General features: G+C 50.6%; 3 protein-coding genes across 3 annotated transcripts; 2 read left to right on the forward strand and 1 right to left on the reverse strand.

Moving 5' to 3' along the window:
- Positions 1 to 475: 475 nt before the first annotated feature.
- On the reverse strand, positions 476 to 11,258 carry SLC66A1 (solute carrier family 66 member 1). The gene is made up of 9 exons (XM_080921969.1): positions 11,211 to 11,258; positions 8,449 to 8,571; positions 7,695 to 7,860; positions 4,255 to 4,384; positions 3,798 to 3,885; positions 3,286 to 3,428; positions 3,039 to 3,131; positions 2,196 to 2,381; positions 476 to 998 (listed from the first exon to the last, which is right to left on the reverse strand). Exons 3-9 carry the CDS (start codon positions 7,856 to 7,858, stop codon positions 921 to 923), a joined length of 882 nt encoding a protein of 293 aa, XP_080778095.1. The 5' UTR covers positions 7,859 to 7,860; positions 8,449 to 8,571; positions 11,211 to 11,258; the 3' UTR covers positions 476 to 920.
- Positions 11,259 to 11,338: 80 nt separating this feature from the next.
- AKR7A2 (aldo-keto reductase family 7 member A2) lies at positions 11,339 to 19,174 on the forward strand (the record flags this gene model as incomplete). Its single annotated transcript, XM_080920583.1, has 7 exons — positions 11,339 to 11,660; positions 14,812 to 14,999; positions 15,165 to 15,269; positions 17,044 to 17,140; positions 17,307 to 17,406; positions 17,944 to 18,073; positions 18,435 to 19,174. 7 exons carry the CDS (start codon positions 11,339 to 11,341, stop codon positions 18,594 to 18,596), a joined length of 1,104 nt encoding a protein of 367 aa, XP_080776709.1. The 3' UTR covers positions 18,597 to 19,174.
- A 4,902-nt stretch (positions 19,175 to 24,076) lies between these two features.
- Positions 24,077 to 24,487, forward strand: LOC308424687 (ubiquinol-cytochrome c reductase complex assembly factor 2-like; the record flags this gene model as incomplete). Its single annotated transcript, XM_080921812.1, has 1 exon — positions 24,077 to 24,487. One exon carries the CDS (start codon positions 24,077 to 24,079, stop codon positions 24,485 to 24,487), a length of 411 nt encoding a protein of 136 aa, XP_080777938.1.
- Positions 24,488 to 25,585: the final 1,098 nt, after the last annotated feature.

Here is a 25,585-nt window from a genome sequence, read left to right on the forward strand (position 1 = left end):
AATAATGCATGAGTAAGCTGAGGCTGGCAGGAAAGGTGGCGTAACAAAGGCAGCTGAGCGAAATCTTCCTCCCTCCCTCTCTGCCCTCATCGCGCCTGGGCCCTGTCTCCTGCTGGCCTTGTCCTCCAGCTGTACTTCTGGTTTCCTTGTCTCTACCGTCTTCAGGAAGGCAGCAGCTGCCCATCTTCTCCACTTCAAAGGCGACCTTCACTGAGCTCCCTTATAGGAGACACTTGACCATACGCTTCGATTTGGGCTGCCTCACCCTACACAGCCTTAGCAAGGAGGGGGGGGGTCACATAATCATGTCAAGCCTCTGGTGATCCTCAACCAAATCCTGCCTTTAGCTATCTGCTTCTTCCAGAGCCTCAGGAAGAGAGCCCACTGGTTTCCCATTTGCCATATTCCACACCAGGGTAAGGTCTGCATACAGGAAGATAGAAAGATACAAGTTAGGACACCAATGGCCCAGGGAAGCTGCACATGGTGCAGGCTGGACTTTCAGGCTGGACTTGCCCTGGATCCCTGCCTAGACCCTAAGCACCATGGGAAGGAGCAGCAGAAACAGGCCCAGCTAGAAGGTACCATTTACTAGGTTGTGCCCAGTCAGAGGGATAACCCTGGGTCCCCTGGCTATGATGTAGTCAGGAGTACATAGTCAGATTGAGGTAGGTAGATGGGAGGTGGCCACACTGTCTTCTGGGGTCTCAGTTTTGGGTGCCCTAGAGGTTCCTCGGGCAGAGCTGTCTTATACCTGAGAGGTATGTCCCAGGATAGCACGAGCCAACTCCAGACCTGTCTGAAGGCAGGCATGGAGGGGAGGCAGCCAAGCCCAGAGTTCCAGGCCGCCTCCTCGGTCTAGTCCAGCAGAGGCAGTATCACCGCCTACACCTCATCCTTCCTGGAAGGAAGCTGTGGGGTCAGCTTGGGAGGAGAGGCTCTCTCTCTGAGGCAGCAGCATCGTCATGGCTCCTGTACACCAGGAACTGGATGGAGATCTGGGGACCAAGTTAAGGCACAGCAGGCACACTGGCTGGACCTGCTCCTGTCCCTCTCCCTGTTCCGCCTTGCTTTCCCACCACCCTAAGTGCCCTCCCTGATGACCAGGCTCTGCCATCAGGGACCTTGGAATAGGACCTCTTCCCCTCTACAACACTCAGAGGCTGAGCCATGTGGGCCCTCTAGACTTTAAGCCTTTCTCTCTCGCCGCATCCCACGGGGACTCACAATGTTGACACAAAGGACCATGTTTCTTCTTGCCAAGTGGGAGCCAAAACATATCTAGCTCAATCACTTGGCAAAACACTAACAGAGCACTGAGTACCAGACTGCATGGAGAAGCTGTGCAGACACGGGGACAGCTGGAAGCGGAGAAACCTGCAGGGTCTGACTGACGGTTTACCCTTGGCATCAGAGAGGAAGGGCGAATAGGAGGGAAGCCTACTCATGATTGTCTCCGGGATTTAGCTCTCCTTTTCAACCGATGGGTACACTCACTTTTCTGTGCCTCAGGGCCTTTGCACAGGCTGGGCCTGGACTCTGCTCCCTTGTGCCTGAATAACTTCTCCCCCAACCCAGGTGAGAGGACACTTGTTGAGGCCTCTGTTTCTCCCAATCAAGGACAGTCCAGAGGAGATTCACTCTACAGCACTGGGTGCCACTGAAGTTAAGTCACTACCCCCAAACCCAGCGCACATTCTGTCCTTGCTCACTGATGATGCTGGTCCTGGCTAGGTCCATCCATGATGGATGGGTGGGTGGGCGAATGAACAGACAGACGGATAGATGAATGAATGGGAGGGTGGGCAAGTGGGTGGGCTGACGGATGGGTGAATTCGTGAGAAGGAAGATGAATGAATGGACAGACAGACGGGCGGGTAGACAGATGAGGATGGAGGGATAAATGGAAGATGGATGAAATGTTGGATTGTAGATGAAGGATGGGTGGATAAAAGGATGTGTGTATGAAGAGGTGAGTGGATGGATGGATGGATGGTGGATGAGGTTGGGTGGGGAAATGAAGGATGGTTAAAGGCTAGATTGTAGATGGAAGGATACAAGGATGAACAGGTGAATGAGCTCATGGACAGGTGGAGGGGTGTGGAGGTAGGGGTGGGCTGGCAGGGACGTGCACACTGAAGCAGAGGTCACCTTACCCACACAACACTGCCATCATCAGACACTCTGAAGGATACAATGGTGTCAAGCAGCAGCACACCCAGGCTGCCCACGAGCCAGGGCAGGTGGTGCAGCAGGTAGCTGCCCTCACTCTGGCCCACCTCGGGGTTTTTGAGCAGCACGCTGAGCCCGTACAGAGTGTTCCCCAGCATCACCAGTGCAAACAGCGAGTAGGAAATGCCTTGGGTTGACTGCCGTAGGAACTGTGGGGGAAGAGGCTGAGTGAGACACCCCAAAGAGGGTTCCTGTCTACAATCTTAGCACTAGAGAGGCTGAGGCAGGAGGATCGTGAGTTCAAGGGCAAACCTAAGCTATACAGCCAGTTAGGAGTCAGTCTGGGCTACAGAGCGAGTCTCTGTCCCTAGAGGAGAGGGCGCTCATCACTCTGGTTTGTGACAGTCCATGTGCCCTCTATGATATATACTCCTAGCTGGTTTTTCATTATATGCCCAATGCTCACTATAGATCTGGCACTCAGAGCAGCCCTGTGCATGGCCAACTCCAAATCCCAACTCTAAGCACTTCCCCCAGGGCCACAGACATCACAGCTGTATGCCTGCTGCCCCCCCATCACAGCTGTATGCCTGCTGCCCCCCCATGCCCTCACAGACTCCTTCTCCTCACTTCCTGTTCACTCTAGTTTCTCAGCTCAGCAGTTCCCTTGCACCTGACCTCCAACGTTGCTGAGACACAGTCTCATGAACGTCTCCAGGAAAGGTGTCAAGGGGCTGATTTCCCAGAGACGGAAAGAGGTGCAGTCTGCTGGGTGACAACCCCCCATACCCCCCCATCCCCAAACCATACCACTCTTACCCTGGCAGCCCTCCTCCATGTGACCCCCACCCCTCCCGAGAACTCACATTGGTTCGGATCTGAGGCAGCCTTGAGAGCAGGTACAGCACGCTGGAGGCGGAGCCAATGACAAACCCGACGACCTCCTTCTTTGTGAAGGGCTGAGAGGGTGAAAGGGGGCGCTCAATATCTGGTGGGAGTTTTAGGGGGAGGTGGTCTCTCCAAGCAGAAGAGTAGCCCCCACAGCTTAACATCTATGTGACCGTGCAGGGGAAGGTGAGCCAGCCCACCCACACCCATCTCCTTCCTACCTACCTTATTGCCTGGTTCCACAGACAGGAGCGTCCGCCCCTGGAAGCCTTCCCTGGGGATAGCCACAGGATCCGTGCTACTCAACAGTGGTGTGATGCACACCATCCCCATGATGAACAAGAGCACAGAATTGATAGGGGCAGACACTGGATTGAGGCAGGAGAATAGCCAAGATTAGGTATCTGGGATGGGAGTCCCAACTTTGCTTCTCAGTAGCTGTGTGACCTTAGACAAGTGACCTAGCCTCTCTGAGCTCCAGTCCTGCATACAACAGTACCCTTCCCATAGGGATGCAAAAGAAAGACAGTCAGGGCAGGGGGGTCGGCACTCAGCCATGGGATCTGCTCCGTGACCCACACCCTCATTTCTGGCTCTGAACCAGAGAAAGGAGGAAGTTAGTGGAGTCTCCTCCTTGTGGCTTGATATATACATGTCTCCATCTCAGCCTACTTCACCTCAGGTCCCAGGCTTCGCAAGGGCAGCTGAGCCCGACCCAGGGTGACCCCCGGACTCACACGGAGAAGATCGCTTCTTGAACTTGTAATGGAAGTACAGTGTCAGCATGACCAGGTCGGCCAGGACGTAATACACAGCCGTGTAGGTCTGAGAGAGAAGCAGACCCAGGCACTGGCTGCAGTCCCAGACCATGATGAGACCGCCCCAGAACCCTCCACTACACCCCAAGTGGTGACCAGCTCTGGTCACCTCAGACTGACCCCAGTTCTGATGGCCACAGAATAATGTCCGTGCTTCCCAAGGAAAACCCCATTTGCTACTTTGAGGGCCCCACACTAGAAAATGAATTCGGGCCCACAACCCCTCAGAACCTGTGGTGTGATATGCTTATAGGAAAATCAGAATGGTATAGCCGCCATGGGGCGCAAGCTGACAGATTTGAAGACCCAGCCCTTCCTCCCCTAGCTATTCCTATGCGTCCTTTAAGCTGCCCTACTGTGCCTGGGCCCCACCCACCTGCAGGGGTAGCTGGTCTGCCAGAAAGGAGCCAATAAGGTTGCAGGAATCTCCACCTATCCAGCCCAGCAGGAACCACAGTGATAGGGCCTGGTCCATGTTGCCTGTCTTGCAGGCTTTGATGTACTGGCTGTGGAAAAGGAGGGGTTGAAAGCTCAGAGGCAATGGCCTAAGAAGGCTAATAAGACTTGGTGACAGTGTGACCAGAGTATGACTGGAGCCTCGGTGGGCAGGACACAGCCCAGGTGCTCACCCTCAGGTTGGAATCCTCAGAGGGTTTCTTTGATCTGGGGAGGAATTTTACCAGCGGGACCCCTCCTAGCCCAGGGAAACAGCATCTGTGTCTCTTTCCAGACAGATCCATCTCCCCCACTGTACCCTGGGATCTTCCAGAAGGAATGAAGGGTGTGTATAGGTTCTTGAAGCACGTGCTTAGCCTTGAGAAGCGTCTTGGCTTCTTTTTAAAAAATCTGGTTGGTAGGAGCTGAAAGCAGGGGTGGTGGCAGCCCAGGTGGGTCTGAGGACCGACCCAGCCCTGTTTTCAGGAGCCACTGATGGTAAGACATAGACCTATAGCCTGGTCACTCTCGGGCACAGCTGAGAAGGGTGACCAGATGCCTGTAGCTCTGTTTCACAGGCTTTTGGTCCCCAGACTGTTCCCCTGAAGGCCTGCACGCTGTGGCTGGGTTGTATGAAGCCAATGTGAGCCGCTGCTGCTAAGAGCCCGGGGTCTGGGGCAACGATTCCTTAAGTCCCAATACAAGGAAGGTTACATTTGTTAGCACACTGCATACTGGGGACAGATGGGCAGGCGCTCAGAGTCACCCTGGCCAGAGGTTTGTGAGGACTCCCGTTGTCTGTCTCCACACCTGGCTCTTTAGTCTGGCTCACCCGGGTCCTAGGTCGGAATCCAGAGCTTCATACATGCTAGGCTAGAGCTCTACCCCACCCCCAGCCCCTCAATGTTTTAAAGCAATAATTTATTACTGGGAACATGCATGTGGCACTGCATGCACACGCGTGGCAGTCAGGGGACAACTTTGTGAAGTCAGTTCTTTCCCACCCCCTATACGTATATTCTAGGGACCCAGCTCGGCCTGTCGGGCTGCCATGGCAAGTGTCATTTAGCCTGGTCTCAACTTTTTATTCTAACCATCTGTATACAGTCAAATAAACAGATGAGAAACTAAAACTCAGAAAGGGCTCGGGTGCAGAACAGCTGACAGATGCCTGCCTAGCAAGCATGAAGCCCAGGGTTCAATACCCGGCATTGCCTCAACCAGGCATTGCACACACATGCCACATGCATGCACATACACACACATCATATTCTGTTTTAAGAAGAAATTTAGAGGGCCCAGAGAGACGGCTCAGTGCTTAACAGCACTGGGTACTCCCGCAGAAGACCTGGCCCACCTGCATGGCTTACAGCTGCCTCTAACTCCAGTCCCAAGAGATCTGCTGCCCTCCTCTAGCCGCCACAGGCACCTGATGCATAGGCACACACACATGCAGGCTAAACATGCATACATAGAAAACAATGAGATGACTATTTGAAAATTAATTTAGAAAAAGGGAGAAACTCAGAGCCGGGTGCAGTGGCGCCAGACTTTGATCCCAGCACTCTGGAGGCAGAGGCAGGCAGATGCCTATAAATTTGAGGACGGCCTGGTCTACACAGTGAGTTTCAGGCTGAGGCAAGACAGTGAGACAGCCCCCCCCCCCCCGTCTCAAAAGGAATTACTTAACGATAAATAACTTGTTAAGGGAAGCTCATGAGACTAGAGAGGCATTTCCATGGTTGAGACTGCTTGTTGCTCAAGCAGAAGACCCAGAGCATGGAGGCCCACCAACACCCTCTATGGACACCAGGCACCTACATGTGGCGCACTTACATACTTACTTTCATACATGCAAGCATGTGGCACACTTACATACATGCAAGCTAAATAACTAAACAGGTGAGATAAACGTTTCCTTAAAAAGACAGCTAGTGGGTGGCGGCCACATGTGTCATCCCAGCAACTGAGAGGCAGGGGCCAAAAGGTCAGAACTTCAGGGTTACAAGGTCTCTCTGGATAGTCCCAGGTTGGCCTTGAACTCATGATCCTCCTGCCTCAGCCTCTACGGAGCTGTAAAGAGGGTGAGGGTGGGTAGGGAGTTGGTGCACAGGAACCACAGTATTGATGTGGAGGTCAGAGGGCCACCTTTACCTTTCTACCTTGTTTGACAGCTACACATGCCAGGCCAGTCGGGCCACACCGAGATTACAGACATATATTACTGTGTCCATCTTTATATGGGTTCAGGGATTCAAACTGAGATCCACACGCTTGCGTAGCAGGCTCTTTGCCCTGAGTGATCTGCCCCAGCAGACACACAAACATTTTTTTTTTTAAGATTTACTTTTAGTTTGTAAGTGTTTTTGCCTGCTTGTATGTATGTGCACCGTGTGCCTGGTGTAGAGGCCAGAAGGGGATTGCAGATCTCAAACTGGAATTCCGGGCAGTGACCATGTGAATCCTGGGAACTGAGCCAAGATCCTCTGCGAAAGCAGTAAATGCTCTTAACCACTGAGCCACTTCCCCAGCCCAAGAGCAATTTTTGTTGTTGGTGTTTATTTTCGGGTTTGGAGACGGGATTTATTTGTGTAGCCCTGGCTGTCCTAAAACACAATTTATAGACCAGGCTGGCCTTGAACCCAGAGATCTACCTGCTTCTGCTTCCCAAGTGCTGGGATCAAAGGCATGCACCAGCATGGCCAGCCCAATTTTTAAAATATTGACACCAGCCTTAGATGATAGAGCCCTTGGTGAATCCCTGAGGTCACTTCCGCCTGCCTCACCCTCTCACAATGCCCAGCCAGGCATGATGGTAGCTGTTCCTTTTCTCACACACCAGCTGCTTCCTGCCTAAGAGCTCATACTTTCAAGTTCTTCCTGCCTACAGCCCTTCATGCCTCTGCTGAGTGGCCAGGCGCTCTCCCTCGAGCTTCACGTAAGCAGACACTAGCTCCATGCCTGCTTTCCAGCTCGTACACATACTGGCTAAATGACACCCGAGGCCTAGAGCAAGGCCACCACCAGTAGGTGACGGAACCGCGTGTGAATACTACAGGCCCCTGTAGGCGCCCCATCTCTTGCCAGCTGGGCAATGAGGACCACAAAACTTGGGTTAAACTTTCCTGGCACTCAGACGGGAACCAGGAATACAGTGGTGCTCAATATATGGTAGCAAAGGGGCGGTGCTCAATACATGGTAGAAAAGGTTACTCAACATCATTCAACATGAGGTCTGGCCTGTGCTAGATCCCAGGCAGCCAGTCAAACTCTGGACTATGCAAACCCCGTGCAGTACATGAACTCCCACCAACGCCCGAAGCCCCGCCCCTCCCCCTTGCCCGCCCCCACCCCACTCCTGCCACACAGCCACATACTCACGGAAAGGTAGACGCAGCGAAGCAGAGGATGGAGACCAAGCCCAGGCCCACGCTGGCCTCATCCCAACCATCCTGGGCACATTCACCAAACACATCCCAGATCCACTGGATAGAGCCATTGGGGCAAACGGAATAGTTGCTGGCACCCAGTGTCCTCCAGACCATGGCTGCGGAAGGAGGGTCCCAGAAGAAAAGAAGGTGGAGATGTATAAACTCAGGCAAGGGGTGAGAGGCCGGCAAAGGTTTGTTCTCCACAAAGGTCCAGCCCACGCACAATCCTGTGACCGGCAGTTACTGGTCCTGTCTCACAGTGGGGATAGATAACAACAGACCCTACTTCATACAACTACTGTGTCCATGAAATGAGCTCATAAGTAAAGTGGGTGGGGCCTACAGGCCAACAGCATCTTTTGATGCACCTTGCAGACATTTAGGTGTATTTTTGTTTGGGAGGTCAGATCTAGAGTTTTCTGTGTGCTGCATAGGAGGTCAGCAACTGTCCTGTATCCCGGCTTTTTTTTTTTTTTTAACTTTGTAACTCAAAACAGGGTCTCACAAGTTGTCCAAGCTGATCATTGAACCTTCAATTCTCCTGCTTCAGACATCTGAGCGTTGGGATCACAGGTCTGCACCTGACAAGGACTCCGAGGACTCACTGGGGATAAGAAGGCGGCTCGTAGGGTTGCCCAGGTACCTGGGTAGAATGGCACAGCCCATGTTCCTCACAAAGCTTTAAAGACGTACAGGATACCTACCTGCAAGGAAGCCACAGCCCACGCCAGAGTATGGCTCGTTGAAGGAACAGGAAGAAAGGCGTCCTCTCAGTTCCTCGCCACCTTCACAGAGTTTCTATGTGGTGACTCTGAGTGCGTGACAACCTAGGGAGAACACGGCTTGGCTGGAGTCATCTCCAGTCTTGGCCCGTGTTCACACTCTGTGTCCTCCGCTTGAGTCTCATGGACCCTCCTGACATATTCTGGAGGAACCCAAGACCACAACAGGGAAGTCATCTGCCAGAGCCACCCAGCCAGAAAGCAAGACAGTCAAACGCCCATGGGAGAGGCTTCACGAAGAAGCTGCCATGGCCCAGGCTTCCCCTTTTGTCACAGAGCTAAGAGGGCGTTTCCTCACCCAGGCGAACCCACTACCCTACCTTAGTTCCCACTTATGTCAGGGAGGCCTGGACCCCTCACAAAGCTCTGGCTGGACCGGGACTGCTGAGCTTGCAGTGAGCAGGGCAGGGAGAGGAAGCAAGTCAGCTCCTTGTCCCAGGAAGCCCAGACTCGCTGTCCCAGTGTGACCAGCAACTAGAGCTGGGGGTGAGGGTGCCTCTGGTCACTGTCTGGCCAGCTCATTGTGGCAGCTCCAGTGTGGGACACAGGATGGCTGGAAGGTTCTTCCCTGGTCTTAGTGGCTGGTGTGGATGATATCAGCCCGGCCAATTTGGGGAACAACACCTGGGACCCACTGGACTCCTTCCCCCCACCTCCTCCTGTATTTTCTGAGTGGGCTTCCCCAATTCATCATACTTGCATACACTACCACCCCTCACAACCCCTAATACCCAGAAGGTAGGGAACACTGTCTCCATTTTACAAGTAGGGTTGAGAGGCTTCGGGCAAGCGAGTCAGCCTGTCTGACACTGTCTATAAACTGAGGCTCACAACATTCTTCTGGGCCAAACATAAAGCTATGAGCCTCATATCTGACCCAGTGGAAGTGATGGTCTGAAGATGAGAACCCAGTATCTTGACCACCGTGGAGCCTCTCCGCACCTGTGGAAGCAGGTGAGAGGGGACCCCGGGTTCAACAGCTCTCCCAGTGTCTTCAAAGACTCCTTGATACCAAAGTTCCATGCTCCAACGCTGAGCTCTATCCCCAACTATTAAGAAGAATTCTGACTCTCATGGTTCAGTCCAGAAAGGCAGACCAGGGAAACAATCTCCTAAATGCCAATTTTCTCTCCAACTCCAAGCAAAGCCAGGGAGGCGCTTCCCACCAAAGCAGACGTAGGTTCCATTTTGATACTGGATCAAGTTCAAAATCACAGAGGCAAGGTCCTAAGAACCCCAAGAATTACCCTCCTAACCTCTTCTCCTGCCCCAAGTCCTCAGAGTCCCAGGCACTGACACAGGCTCCGTCTTCCTCTAGGAAATCCTTCTCTACTGGATATCTGGTAGAGAAACCCCAACCCATTTCTAAACTGCCTTCTTCTAAAGGCCTTGCTGCTACCTCCTCCGTTCCCCTGAAATAAGATCCTGAGGAGGATGCGACTCTGTCCCTGTTAAACACTGTTCTTCAAGCAAATCCCCACCCCCCCCACCCCTCTCTCCCCTCGTCTATACTTCCCAGTTTCCTGGGTCTGGATGCACCAGCTGCACAACGAAAGCTCGGAAAATGTAAAAAAAAGGGGGGGGGGAACATGAAGAAGAGAAAAAAGAAAAAGGAGGAAAGAAAAAGACAGAGAAGAGGGGAAGAAGGAAGGTACACAAGAAGACATGTTAGGTTGAGCTGGCCCAGGACTGAGGCGTCCCTCTGGGTAAGTGCTGGGAGTTTCAGTGTTCTTATGCATAAAATGTATGCACAAAGGCCTCCTAAACTGACTGCAGGCAATGATAAAAACCCAGGCCAAACCTCCATTTTGCACGCTCTTCATGTGCTCTACCACTGAGCTACATCCCCCGGTACTATGAAGGATTGATTCGCATGGTTCACGAGCTGGCCAGGAAACCAGGTATCTCCTGCCACACCCAGCTCCTCTCCAACTCCAAGCAAAGCCAGGGAGGTACTTTCCATCAAAGCACATCTTGCACAGTCAACAGTAATCAGTTCTTGCCGTGAGCCCCCTCCTGGATCACAAAACCTGAAACTACACACTTCTTTTTTTTTTTTTTCTTTTCGGGGCGGGTGGGGATGGGGACGGTTCGAGACAGGGTTCCTCTGGGTAGTCCTGGCTGTCCTTTAATTAGCTCTATAGATCAGGTTGGCCTCGAACTCAGATATTCGCCTGCCTCTACCTCTCGTGGTGAGTCCTCACATTTCTAACCAACCCTCCTTGGAATCCTGCTGTGAGCTTATCGTGGAATGGGGCATTCTGGGCTCCCTACCTGCAGAGCTGGGGACAATGTGTCAAGAGAGCGCAAAGGCTCCGGGATCCTACCCATTCCAGGCCTCCAAACCAAGGCTCTAACTTCTTCCGGTGACTCTGCGGGTTCGGAGGGATAATGACAGGGCAGTAGCTGGGGCAAGCGCCGCGAGGCCCCCACCCAGAGCAGCGAAAACAAGGCCGCCCAGTCCAGAGAAGCCAAGAGGCCGGAAGACAGGGACCCGCAGGTGAGAAGTGGGACCGTCCCGGATCCTTGGCCAGGCCGGTCTGAGACCCAGGATCCCGCTCCCCAGGAGGGGACCAGCGCCGGGGACCGTACAGAGTGGAGGAGGGTGTAGGAAAGTCTTGTCTGGGTGCGCCTGCCGTCCCGACCCCCATCCCGGACCTGCCGCCAGCCCACTTCATCCTCACCAGCTCCAGATCCACAGCGGGTCTCAGCTTCAGGATCGGAGCCCGCCGGGGTCAGCTGACCTCTGCGACGCCCCGCCTCCAGCGCTGTGGGCGGAGCCTGAGGCTTCGGGCGCGCAAGCGCAGTCTCCATGCTGCGTGCAGTGTCCAGAGCTGTGGGACGCGCTGCTGTTCGCTGTGCGCGGCGCTCCGGGCCGTCGGTCGCGCGTCCTTTCGCCATGTCCCGGCCTCCGCCACCCCCTGCCGCCTCTGGCGGTCCTCTCCGGCCCGCTACGGTGCTGGGCACCATGGAGATGGGGCGCCGCATGGATGCGAGCGCTAGCGCCGCGACGGTACGCGCCTTCCTGGAGCGCGGCCACAGCGAGCTGGACACAGCCTTCATGTACTGCGACGGCCAGTCCGAGAGCATCCTGGGCGGCCTGGGGCTCGGGCTGGGCAGCGGCGGCTGCAAAGGTAACCGCTGCACCCGTCTCCCCCTCTCCCCGCCCCCCGCCCTGAGTAGAGCTGAGCCGGTGCCCGCACCCCGCGTGCACCGGCTAGGGTCTGCACCTAGGAGCTTCGTAAGCTCCAGTATCCTCATCTGCGTCCATCCCGAGCTCCCAAGGCAACTGGAGTCCTGAGCTAGTGAACCTAACTTTGTCCCGCCTCTCCTTAGAAACTTCTAGAGTTGCAGCTACGGGCGGGTGCGAGGAAGCTCCCTACCCTAATCTTTTTAGCCTGCTCTGGCCCTTTGCGTCCCTACCGCAATCCCTGCCCCCCCCAACCAACAGCCTTCCCTCCTACCCCTCACCCTCTGCCCCCCACCAGGCTTTGTGTTCGCGCCCTTCCCTCTTGCCCTCACGACCCCTGCGCTCCAGGAGCACGCTTATCATTCCGGTCTTTGGTCCCGATTAGACTTTGTCCCGTGCAGTTGACAGTATTTGTGGGTCTCGAGACCTGTGACAACTATGCCTAGAGCTCAGGTGGGGGCAGGGGTGGAAATAGGAGAGGGCATTTCGGCCTTCGTGCCCACTCTCTGTGCCAGATCTTACAACGGCAAACTCTGTAGCTCTGTTAGCTACGGTGGGAGAAGTGATTTCTCCACGGAGAGTTAAAAGTCGAGTTAAAAGTCTGACGAGGAAGACCGAAGCCGTGATTGCCGAGGAGTGCAGAAACGAGTAGCTTGTGGAGGCCCTGGGGAGATCATTAGGCAAAGTTCAGAGCACTGGGAATGCTCCCTACAGTGTAAGTGGCACTGTGCTGGGAGAAAAGTGCACCAGGGGCAGAAAGAAGTCTTAGCTGTTGGAAGATGGAGTTTCAGAGGTGCAAAGTGCACGTGTGGGACAAGGCGGTCAGTGGCGCGTGTCCCGGGTGGAAGGGGAGTGGAACTGCCCCTCATCTGCTTGAAGCTATTGGAGTCTCAGGAGGGTGCCTCATGCTTAAAGAGGCCTCACTTTTTCCGGTCCTGAGGTTCCTCCTCCCAGTTCCTACGCATTGGGCATCTGAGACTCAGAATGGGGTAGATTATGATAAGGGACCTTAGTGTGTTCGTATCTCTCGGAGCTGAAAGCTGTAGAACTCTCCTGGATGACTCTTGATAGTAACCGCCCCCCCCCCCCAGCCCTTCTTCTTTAGCCCATTTCTGCTTATTTCTTTGGGTCTGAGGACTCACTGGGCCAAAGTTCTCAGTGGCAAAAGTTTATAAAAAGAATGCCTTGGGGTTGGGTATTGTAGGGAAATGTTGTGGTCTTCTAGCCATTATCCTGTGAGATTAGAGAACTCCATCGGTCTGTCCCTCCGTCCGTCCATCAGTTCAGGGAGTTGATTCCTTCTCTGGTAAGAAACTGCTGAGCACTTAGGAGCAGCTCCAGTTCAGTTGAATGTACAGGCTTCTGAGAATCTGAGAGGGATTTTGGTTAAAATTGATGGCTTCCAAGGAACATATTCAGGCCCCTCTATCTCCTTCTTTAAAAAAAAAATTTAGATTTATTTTACCTGCATGTATGTATGTGCCTGCAGAGGCTAAGAGAGGGTACTGGATACCCTGGGACAGTAGTTACACATGATTGTAAGCCAACGTGTGTGGTTCTGGGAACATCTGGATACTCTGCAAGAACACTAAGTTCTCTAAACCACTGAGCCATCTCCCCAGCCCCTCTTGCCTAAATTCTTACATAGTCTTCAAGGGTCTCCCTGCTTTCAGGCCTGGCTCTTTCAGTTCCCTCTCCAGTCTTTATTTTATTTTATTTCTTATTTAATGTGAGTGCTGTGTGGCATGTACACCCGCATGCCAGAAGAGGGCATCAGATTTCATTACAGATGGTTGTGAGCCACCATGTGGTTGTTGGGAATTGAACTTAGGACCTCTGGAAGAGCAGCCAGTGCTCTGGAACTGCTGAGCCATCTTCCCAGCCCCACAGCATCCTGACAATACTAGTAACATCAAGTCCAATGTCTGAGCTGGTGTCTGAGCACCAGGGAATCTGTGTACTCATGCCTCAAGTCTCATTTTCCTGCCCTGCCATATATATATATATACACACACACACATATATATACATATACACACACACATATATACATATATATATATATATATACTCTTAATTAAAAATGTAGCCTTGTATGGCAAGCATCTTTATCTACCAAGACAACTTACTAGCCAACACAGAGTCTTTTAATGTCTTATTTAGGTACTTTCTCATTTAAAAAAAAAAAACTTTTAAAGGATATTATTATTATTATTATTATTGTTATTATTATTATTATTATTATTACTATATGTGGACAAGTGTTGTGCCTGCCTGTGTGTATATGTGCCTTGTACCCAAAGATGGTACTGGATCCCATGGAACTAACATAATGGACGGTTGTGAACTACCGTGTGGGTGCTGGGAACCCAGCATAGGCCCTCTGCAAGAACAAGTGCTTTTAGCTGCCGAGCCATCTCTACTGCCCCTTTTTTGTTCTCTTCATTAAACGTTATTTTTAAAATTCATTTGGTTCACATATAGCATGATTGTCGACGGGTAAGAAGTCAGATTTTAAAAACTCCCTAGAATTTTAAGACTCCTTTATTTATGTGTTTTATGTATGTGAGTGCTCTCGACCTGCATGTGTGTCTGAGGAAGGGGGCATTGGATCCCACTGCAGATGGCTGTGAGCCACCATGTGGTTGCTGGGACTTGAACTCGGGACCTCTGGGAGAATAGCCAGTGCTCTTAACCGCTGAGCCATCTCTCCTGCCTTCTACCTGGAATTTAAAAAAAGGAAAAGAGAGAAATGTAGTCCCCGTGCCTCCCATATGAGGACAGTTCCATTATTGTGACCTCATTTTACAAACTAGGAAATAGGAGCTAAGTTATGTAATTTAGCCAGGAGCATTCACATTTGCACAGCCAGTGAATAACTCTAATAAATCCTTTTCTCCCCTCTTTCTTCTATTTGTTTTGTTCTGAGACAGGATTTTTCTGTGTAGTCCTGGCCATCTTGGAACTCACTTTGTAGACCAGGCTGGCCTTGAATTTAAAGATCCTCTCACCTCTGCCTCCCGAGTCCTAGGATTAAAGTTGTGTGAGACCATGCCCAGCCTTCTAATAAATCTTAATCATTATCTTCCTGCCAGTGAAAATTGCCACCAAGGCCAACCCTTGGGATGGGAAGTCTCTGAAGCCTGACAGTGTCCGGTCCCAACTAGAGACGTCTCTGAAGCGGCTGCAGTGTCCCCGGGTGGACCTCTTCTACTTACACGCTCCTGACCACAGCACTCCTGTGGAGGAGACACTTCGTGCCTGCCACCAGCTGCATCAGGAGGTGAGGGAGGGCCCTGAGCGTGGAGAGATCACTATGCTTTCTTGCCCTGAGTCTGCCAAGACCATGAAGCTCTCTGGGCACAGACTCTGTCCCAGGTTCCTCACCAGGTCAGTCTTCTCTTCCTGGTTCCGTGGGCTGAACTGTGACAAGTGTTTTCCCCTGCAGGGCAAGTTTGTGGAGCTTGGCTTGTCCAACTATGCCTCCTGGGAGGTGGCTGAAATCTGTACCCTCTGTAAGAGCAATGGCTGGATCCTGCCAACTGTGTACCAGGTAAGGGGAACTTGCTGTGGTAGGGCCACCCAGGCCTCAGGGTTCAATTGATCCCTGAGTTTTCTTGTGCATTGGATACCAGCCCCCCTCCCTGTACCCTCCTCATAGCAGCCACTCCCCTCTTCAAAGCAGGTACTGCCCTGTCTCTCACCAGTGTAGCTGCTGCTCCTGTTTGCTCACTGTGTGAACACACATCCTGACTCTTCCTCTCATCCTGCACTTCAGCCTAGAACACACCTCCTCACCCTGAAAGAAGTACTCAGCTTTGCCTTAGAAGGCTCTTTCCTAGAAACCCCCTCACATCCACCCTCCCCAGGGGCCTCCAGTCTCTGAACCACGCCTTCATGAGAGAGTGTTCTGAATTAGTGGAATGATCAAAGAAAGAGGGTCAGGTCTGGGTCTAATCAGGCTCTGAGGCAGGGGAGCTCCCAATGAGCCTCGAACACCAAGCATCCAGAAACGTGTTTATTGATTGTTAACAAAAGGGTTTTGGGGGTAGAACACATTTCTCATACCAGAGCCCCTAATCTAATCTATGTTTCCCAAAGGAAAACGCCACACCCCTGCAGCCTTAGCCCTTATTGTGAACTGTTTGCAGTACTCAGTAACGGAAGACGCTCCTGGATTGCCAGGACCCTCTTGTGACCAAAGTCATACGCAGGCTGTAAAACGCCTTCAGAAAAAAACAACTGTACAGATAACAGAAGACAATCACTGTTTTCTACAGTGATTTCTTCATGGTCAGAAGGCTTCTAGAAAACAGTTCTTCTGATGTCTGCCCTAGATACACTGAAAAACAACGATTCTACTAGAACCCCGTTACCTCCGTGCGCTGAGCGCATCCTCGGGACGCACCTTCACCGCGGTCCCCTGTGGACTTTTGTTATTGTGGTTTATGTTGTGGTTCTGGTGAAGGCCTGGCTATACTAGCAGGTGCTATCACTGAGTGGCTGTCTGTGTTTGGATTCTATTATTACACCTCCTGGAAACAGCATTTGCTGAACTTTAAATAGTTGTAAATTCAGCATCCAGCCCATAGAGGAGGCCCGGAGATAGCCGTAGACTGATAATCCAGGCCGCCTTCCCCTCCCTGCACCCGACACCCTCTCCTGACCAGAGAGACTTTAGACATGACTGCAGCTGGATGGTGTCCGTCCAGAGTGTTCAGAGTAGAAGGCTGCGAAGCTGGGCATGGCGTCACACAGATGGGATCCAGCACTTGGAAGGCTGAGGCAGGAGGTTCACTAAGTTCAAGACGAGCCTGGGCTACAGAGCAAGACTGACTCATAAAACAAAAGCCAGGCTTACTAGGTAAAAATGCATGCTGTACAACCCCGGGGACCTGAATTCCCCGGAACTCACAGGCAGCCAGGTGTGCCTCTGTGCACCGGGGACCCAGTTCTCTGGAAGGCATGAGATGGAGATCATCCGGCTCCAGATTCAGTGAGAGACCCTGTCTCAAAGGAATAGAGCAGAACATTCCACATCCTCCTCTGGCCTCTGCACCCAGACACACAAAACTAAATACAATTTAAAAAGTGGAGGAAGGACCAGCAGGCCCAGGGTACAGGCTCTAAGTCCCAGCTACTGCGGAGGTTGAGGCAGGGGGGTCGATTTGAGTCTGAGAGTTTAACAACAGCCTGGCCAGTTTCACCAAGACCCATCTCTGAAAAAAAAAAGGCTTCCTAAACAGATTGTTTTTAAAAAGAGGAAGGCTAGATCCTGTCCCTTGATTTACCCACACTTTGCAACAGGCCCCTCTCCTTCCCTGCAGGGCATGTACAACGCCACCACCAGACAGGTGGAGACTGAGCTCCTCCCCTGCCTCAGACACTTCGGGCTGAGGTTCTACGCCTACAACCCTTTGGCTGGTATGGGCTGCCTGGGGTCTGGCCCTATGGGTGGGAGGGCATGCTGGGCCTGACTCTGCGGATTGCTGCCTTGTCTAGGCTCCCTCCTCTCCAGTTCATAGCTGGGTGGGATCTGGCAGCCTCTGGGAGGAGACTGGGCCAGGGTCTGACTGCAGCCTTCCCACAGGAGGCCTGCTGACCGGCAAGTACAGATACGAAGACAAGGATGGGAAACAGCCCATGGGCCGCTTCTTTGGGAATAACTGGGCCGAGACCTACAGGAAGCGGTAAGTTAAGGCTCTCTGCATCAGACGGGTAGGGCAGGAAGTCCCCGTAATCTTACGGGAAGTTCCTACCTATGCTTCTAGGGATGGAAACCACTACTGCCTCCCTTTTTCTGTTTCTTGATTCCTACAAGAAATAGCAAATTCTGGGGTTTCTTATTTCCTTCTTCCTACATAGGGAAATGAGGACGCCCCACTCCCACCCCCAGACCTTGTGGTCCTGAAAGCCTTCGCTACTCTGAGAAGTGCCCTGACAGGAGGGAAGGAAAGGACCTTGGGTAGAGGCTTTTGGACCCTGGGGCTGTACAGTATCTTCTTTGTTGCACTGGGTGAATGGTAGACAGGAGTTCCCACATCTAGCAATGGGCACCCCAGAAGCTCCTGATACCCTATAAGAAACTCAGCTTTCCCAGAGGGGTACAGCTTCTTCAATGCTACAGAATGGGGGTTGGGGGAGACAGTGGCTTGGTAGGCTCTCTGTCTTCAGTTCCCGGTGTGACTGAAGATTCTCAGCCCAAGCCACTCTCCCCACTCACGCAGCTTCTGGAAGGAACACCACTTTGAGGCCATCGCCCTGGTAGAAAAGGCCCTGCAGACCGCCTATGGCACCAGTGCCCCCAGCATGACCTCGGCCGCCCTGCGCTGGATGTACCACCACTCACAGCTCCAGGTAGCCCAGTGCCATGAACTCAGCTTCTGCCCCTTTGGGAGACCCAGGCTTGCCTTTCAGTGGTTTCTAGAGAAAACACCTCCTCAAGGGCTGGGGAGCTGATTCGGGAGCTGTGCACAGTGCTTGCTGGACAGGCATGAGACACTAGAGACAGGGTAGGCTTTTACTTACAGCTCCTCAGGGAAGAGACAAGAATAGAGTCACATATGTTCAGCCAGCAAAGACACCTTCAGTTCTTCCTGGGTGTTCAGGACAGATACACAAAGATCCCAGATCTTACCAGGGGACAGGCAAGGAGGGGCATGTAACAGGAGCCACCAGCTAGCAGAGTATGCTGAGATCTGGTTGTCTCCCCTTGCAGGGCACCCGAGGGGACGCAGTCATCTTGGGCATGTCCAGCCTGGAGCAGCTGGAGCAAAACTTGGCCGCCACTGAGGAAGGTCCCCTGGAGCCGGCTGTCGTGGATACCTTTAACCAAGCCTGGAACATGGTCGCCCACGAGTGTCCCAACTACTTCAGATAGATTGTCGTGACTCAGGATGCCGGGACTTTTCTACCCTGGCCCTTCTTACACAGTGCTGACCGAGTGTCTTCCCTGCTGGCCTCCATCCACTCCCGATTGTTTCCAGTCTGAATAAAGCAGGTGTCTGCCCTGGCTGCAGGTGGACTGAACCTCAGACTGTCTCCTCTGCTGCCCAACGCCCACTCCCTCCGCCCTGCCTGGGGACCCATGAGAAAGGGTAGAACCAGGAGCTAGGGCTTCAGAGAGCACAGATGGGGAGGGTCTCCTCACTATGTCCTGATACTGCCTCACCCTCACTCTTCTCCATGTGACAGAACGAGGCGGGCGTGGGTATGCACATCTGCTAATTCCAGCATTCGGGAAGCTGAGGGGAGGAGGTTTGCCCCACCTGTGAGGTCAGCACTGATCTATGTGAGGAATTCCAGGCCAGCCAGGGATGCTTAATGAGACCTCTCAAAAACAAACATAAATTTAAAAGGCATCTTTTTGAGTCTCTCCTTCTGAATCATCTTACTAAATCCTCAGAGGTAGAACAATTTAGATATAATATATAATATAGAAATGTAATTAAAAAGCCATCGTGAGTGTTGTGTTGTTAATGTTTATCAGAATTCTGTAGACTTGTTTCTGTTCCTTTGCGTTGAAAGAGGATCTCAAGGAAGTCCAGGTTGGCCTCATATTTGCTATGTAGCTGAGAATGACCTTGAACTTCTGGTCCTCTGTGTCCCAGGTATAGGGACAGACTTGTGCCTGGTTTAAGCACTGAGACTCAAACCCAGGGTTTCATATGTGCATGTTGGGTAATCTGACCCAGACTAAAGCTTTTCCCTTTTTTATCTTTTTTTTAATGGTTTATTTTTATTTTATGTACATTGCACCAGACCTAAAATTTTTGGATTCAAGTAGTTCTCCTGCTTGACCATCATACAGCTGGTACCACAGCCTGTGCTGTGCCTTGTGGAATTTTTTTTTTAAGAAGATTTATTTTTTTCATGTGCGTGAGTAAGCTGTAGCTGTCTTCAGACACACCAGAAGAGGGCATCAGATCCTGTTACAGATGGTTGTGAGCCATCATGTGGTTCCTGGGATTTGAACTCAGGACCTTTGGAACAGCAGTCAGTGCTCTAACCACTGAGCCATCTCTCCAGCCCATGGAATATAATCTCCAGAGTGGTTTCAGTCTTAGTGGAAGCCTCTAGACTTGTCATTGCTCAGTTTCTCAGCTTCGACTCTGGGCCTTGGTCCCACTTTTTTGCTGCTTTTAGGAGGTGGGTCTACTTAGGGAAGTGGGTCATTGGGGTTATGTTTCATCATATACTCAGATTCGCTGTCAGCCCAAAGCAAAGGCTGAAGCCAAAATTAGCCCTTGTGCTCTTCAGGGGTTTGTCTCTAACATGTGGTCATGGCCACTGAAAGCTAGCTAGTGCAAGCAAGTGTATCTCCTTTTTTCTCCCAAAATGCCTTGTGCAGATTTGAGGCACAAAGGGCTAGAGAAGAGAAATCCCACGGCCAGTAGTTGCCATTTGCCCAGTTCCATGGGAACTAGCATGGGGTTTGCCCAAGGTAGTGACTGCTGAGCTCCTGGCAGCAACCAGTACTTTGGCCCTGGGAAGCCGTAAGAGGCTCAGTGTGGGAGTCGAGACGAAGCCACCACTCTAAGGGACTGTCACAGGAGGAACCTTGTAGATAGGTCTGTTTATGCTCAGACACCATCCTGTGTCCCTGTACTCGAGATGCTGAGAAAAGACAATCATGAGTTTAAGGTTAGCTTGGGCTGCCTAGCCAAAACTCTAGTTCTCGTGTAAACTGCTAGGTTTGTTTTTAAATATGGTGGTGATGGTTTCGAGACCAGCTTAGACTTCATAGCTCTGGGCCATCCTGAGCTACAAGTGAGACCTTGTGTCACAAAAAGAAAGTCCAAACTACAAAAGAAGTTGGAGATCCAGCTCAACAGAAGTGAGACAAATAACAGACCCACCTCTACGTGGGACACAGAGTGGGTGCTAAGCACTGTGAAAACATTGCTGTACAAGCCGGGTTGGTGGCACACCCCTTCAATCCCAACACTCCAGAGGCAGGCAGATCTCTCTGAGGTCGAGGCTAGGCTAGACTACAGAGCTAAGGCCAGGGCAGTCTGTTAACACAGGGAAAGCCTATCTCAAAACAACTACAAAATCCCAGTGCTAAGTATTGGGACTTGGGCTGGAGAGATGATAGTTCAGTGCTTAAGAGCACTGACTGCTCTCCCAGAGGTTCTGAGTTCAATTTCCAGCAACCACATCTCAAACATCTATAACTCTAGTTCCAGGGTCTGACACCCTCTTTTGGCTTCAGCAGGTCCCAGACGTGTAGACGAAACTCATACACGTGAGATTTTTAATTGTATTTGTTTGTTTATGTAGGTTTTCTTTTTTTTTAATATTTATTTATTATATTTAAGTACACTGTAGCTGTCTTCAAACACACCAGAAGAGGGCAGCAGATCCCATTACAGATGGTTGTGAGCCACCATGTGGTTGCTGAGATTTGAACTCAGGACCTCTGGAAGAGCAGTCAGTGTTCTTAACCACTGAGCCATCTCTACAGCCCCTTATGTAGGTTTTCAAGACAGCATTTCTCTGTGTAACAGTCCTAGATGTCCTGGACCTTGCCTTGTAGACAAGGCTGGTCTAGAACTCATTAGATACACCTGCCTCTGCTTCCTGAGTGCTGGGACTAAAGGTGTACACACACCCAAAAATGTTTTTAATTTAAATATAATAGTATGAAAATAATTTATTTACATTGTAAACCCTCCTTTTGATGATTATTTTTCCTGTAAATAAAAGGTTTTAGGGATGAACACATTTATTCCCTAATTAGTAATGTTACATTCTTCCTGCTGCCTTGAGCAAAGGACTGTGGGTAACAGCCTACAGGAGCCTGTCGGTGGTGGCACATGGAGGGGTGAGGTGGGAATGAATGAGTAAGTGGAGGAGCACCCTCTTAGAGGCAAAAGGGAGGGGGATGAGATGGGGGGGCTCATGGAGAGGGGACCAGGAAGGGAGAGAACATTTGAGACATAAATAATTTTTAAAAAGAGACAGGGATAGTGTACTGGCTGGTTTTGTGTCAACTTGACACAGCTGTAGTTATCACAGAGAAAGGAGCCTCAGTTGAGGAAATGCCTCCATGAGATTCAGCTGTAAGGCATTTTCTCAACTAGTGATCAAGGGGGGAGGACCCAGCCCATTGTGGGTGGTGCCATCCCTGGGCTGGTAGACCTGGGTTCTATAAGAAAGCAAGCTGAGCAAGTCAAGGGAAGCAAGCCAGTAAGTGACATCCCTTCATGGCCTCTGCATTAGCTCCTGCTTCCTGACCTGCCTGAGTTCCAGTCCTGACTTCCTTTGGTAATGAACAGCGATATGAAAGTGTAAGCTGAATAAACCCTTTCTTTCCTCCCCAACTTGCTTCTTGGTCATGATGTTTTGTGCAGGAATAGAAATCCTGACTAAGACAAATTGGTACCAGCATAGTGGGGTATTCCTGTGACAGACAACCTGACCATGTTTTGGGGAGGACTGTGGAAGGACTTTGGAACTTTGAGCTAGAAGAGACACTGGGATTAAGAGCTCTATGGGACGTTCTGTAGGAGCTTGGAAGATAGTGTTGAGAACAGTGCAGAAGATGTAGGCCTGGCTTGTGAAATTTCAGAGGGAAGACTAAAGACTCTTATCAGGGCTGTTGCTGTTTTGATTGTGAAGATTATGTGGTTTTGGTTATCTGGGGCTGAAGAATCAGCTGTGATTAACAAGATACCAGAACTACTAAAGCAAAACCTTTGCATTACTGGGACTATTGATGCTGGTCAGCTGGAGCTAAGAAATTAGTGCTGATTAAGAAGAGACCAGCATCACTGAGGTGAAATCTGGGAAGTGTTTTCTGAGAGCACAAAGAGGCTGTGTTCCAGAGATAGCCAAGGTTGTGCCTCGTGCTGTGGCTGGACTTTGTAATGTTAGAGTCCCCCTGGTGGTACTGGTTTTGAAGGAAATGAAGGGAACATGAAAAGCAGCTGAGACTTGGCACTGTGAGAGGCCATGGAAGGCCATTGGTGAAGGTGCAGCCTCAGTTGCAATTAGTGCTCCAGGACTGACAGTAGTGTTTTGGAGATGTCAGTACCATGAGATAACCACCAAGAACAGCAGCGGCAGTGGAGAACAGACAGCTGGAGCCTAGAAGACAAGGTGTGTGCTACAAAGGGCAGAGCTGGAGAAGTGACCCAAGCCCTTGAAGGAGCCCAGAAGTTCATGAGTGGTTCCCAGGCATTGGATGGTTAAAGTTTGATTTTGCTTTTGACTGTGACTATGCCCTGATATTTTTCCCTCTTGAAGGAAGAAGTGGAGCCCATAGTTAAGCGACTTTGAATTGTAAAAAGACTTTGATTTTTAAAAGAGATTGGTTACTTTAAAGGGACTGCAATTTTAATATGTAAGAATTTGTAAAAACTGTGGCACTCAAGATTATTTAGATCTTGGAGATGAATAAGAAAGTAAGGGTTTTCCTAGGCAAATGGGTGGAACTAGAGAATATCATCCTGAGTGAGGTAACCAAGGCACAAAAGAACAGACATAATATGCAGTCACTAATAATTGGATACTAACCCCAGAAAGCTCTGAATACCAAGAAACAACTCACAGACCATGTGAAGCTCAAAAAGAAGGCAGGCCAAAATGTGGAAGCCTCAGCCCTTCTTAGAAAAATAAATAAATGTATAGCACTCTCTCAGAGTGGGGTACACTTAGACCTTAAATCATTAATAATTCAAGAGCTAAGAATGCAGCCTTGTGGCAATTCTTGGTATTTAAAAACCAAGAAAACTTTTAACTATTTTCATGTTATGTTTTGATTTATATGTACTTTATGCTCATTGTAACTAGTAAGATTTCAATGCATACTATAAAACCTTTTTAAAAAATCAAGTACTGACCGAAATATATTCATATAGTTTAATGCAAAATACTTTTAAAATCTGTACATGTATCTGTTTTTTATAATAAAGTTGTTTAAAAAAAAAAGTAAGGGTTGAGGCTCAAGTGTGTCAAGTTTACAAGGGGTCATTTATACTGGCTGGTTTTGTGTTAACTTGACACAAGCTGGAGTTATCACAGAGAATGGAACCTCAGGTGAAGAAATGCCTCCATGAGATCCAGCTGTAAGGCATTTTCTCAACTAGTGATCAAGGGGGTAGGGCCCAGCCCATTGTGGGTGGTGCCATCCCTGGGCTGGTAGACCTGGGATAAGAAAGCAGGCTGAGGGCTGGAGAGATGGCTCAGCAGTTAAGAGCACTGATCAGACTTCCTTTGGCGAGGAACAGCGATATGGAAGTGTGAGCTGAATAAACCCTTTCCTCCCCAACTTGCTTCTTGGTCATGATGTTTTGTGCAGCAATAGAAACCCTGACTTCGACTCCTCCCCCAGGGGCGGGGCAAATGGGGCCCAAGATGGCCGCTCTCTGCTACCGGCGTTTCTTTAAGCTCTGTGAGGAATGGCCAGTGGACCAGACCAAATGGGGCCGGGACTTGGGCGCTTACCTGCGGCAGCGAGTAGCACAGGCCTTTCAGGAGGGAGAGAACACCCAGATGGCAGAACCTGAGGCCTGTGATCAGATGTACGAGAGCTTAGCACGGCTGCAATCAAACCACTACAAGCACAAGTACCCTCGCCCCAGAGACAACAGCGTCAGTGGCGTGTCCATGGAAGAATACAAGCTGATCCTGTCCACAGACACTTTGGAGGAGTTTCAAGAGATGAATAAGAGCATGTGGAAGACACTGCAGGAGAAGTTTGCACCTACAAGGCCTGAGGAAAAGCATAAAGTCTGGACTCTGGTCCTGTCCTGGCCACGCACCTAACCAGTGTTAAAAAAAATAAAAAATAAAAAAAAATAAAAAGCACTGACTGCTCTTCCTGAGGTCCTGAGTTCAGCTCCCAGCAACCAACCACATAGTGGCTCACAATCATCTTTAATGAGATCTGATGCCCTCTTTTGGTGTGTCTGAAGACAGCTACAGCTACAGTGTACTTATATATAATAAATAAATAAATAAATTTTTTTTTTTTAAAAAAGACAACCACTAGAAAGATCTTGGCTGATTGTTCCTGCCCCTCAAGACACGGCCCAACCCAGGCTGTTTATAGCAGACATGTTACTGGAATCAGTAACTCCAAATGAAACTGCAACTATTTCCACCCACTAGAAGGGGAAGCCCTTACCTTGATAATATAGCTGATCACAGCAGCAATGGTGCTGATTCTGAGAAGCCAGTCTATGATTGATTCAGTTATCCTCAATGACTCTAATCAAGCCTACGAGGAGTGGCTGGGACTAAGCCAAAACAAAAGAAGCCAAAATAAAAAGTCTGTACTTAGTTTCAAACAAATAACTATCACTGGTCCAAACATTGCTTCTCGGGGTATATACACAGAATGCCCAGGCTTACTGCTTGAGTCAGTCAGCAGACATTCCTGTGCTGCCTTAGGAATTACATCAGCCCCAACTAAGAGCTTTTCTTGGGACATCAGGATGGCTCAGAGGGTTAAGACACTTTACACCAGCTAGTCATGGTGGTACGTGCCTTTACTCCCAGTGCTCATTCAGGAGGCCAAGGCAGGTTGATCCCTGTTTGTTCAAGGCCAGCTTGGTCTACACTTGGAGTTCCATGACAGCCGGAGCTACACAGAGAAACCTGTCTGCCCTCCCTCCCTCCCTCCCCAAAGAGACACTTTCCACAAAACTGAGAACTTGAATTCATGGTGGAAGGAGAGAACTGACTTCTGCAAGATATCTCTCTCTCTCTCTCTCTCTCTCTCTCTCTCTCTCTCTCTCTCTCTCACACACACACACACACACACACACACACACACACACACACACACATGAAATAAAGGACACCCTCCAGGCTCTAGTTACTGCAGAGATGCAGAGAGCAAAGTCTCCAAGTATAACCCCC

The sequence above is a fragment of the Micromys minutus genome (assembly GCF_963924665.1).
Source record: "Micromys minutus genome assembly, chromosome: 9".
NCBI lineage: Eukaryota > Metazoa > Chordata > Mammalia > Rodentia > Muridae > Micromys > Micromys minutus.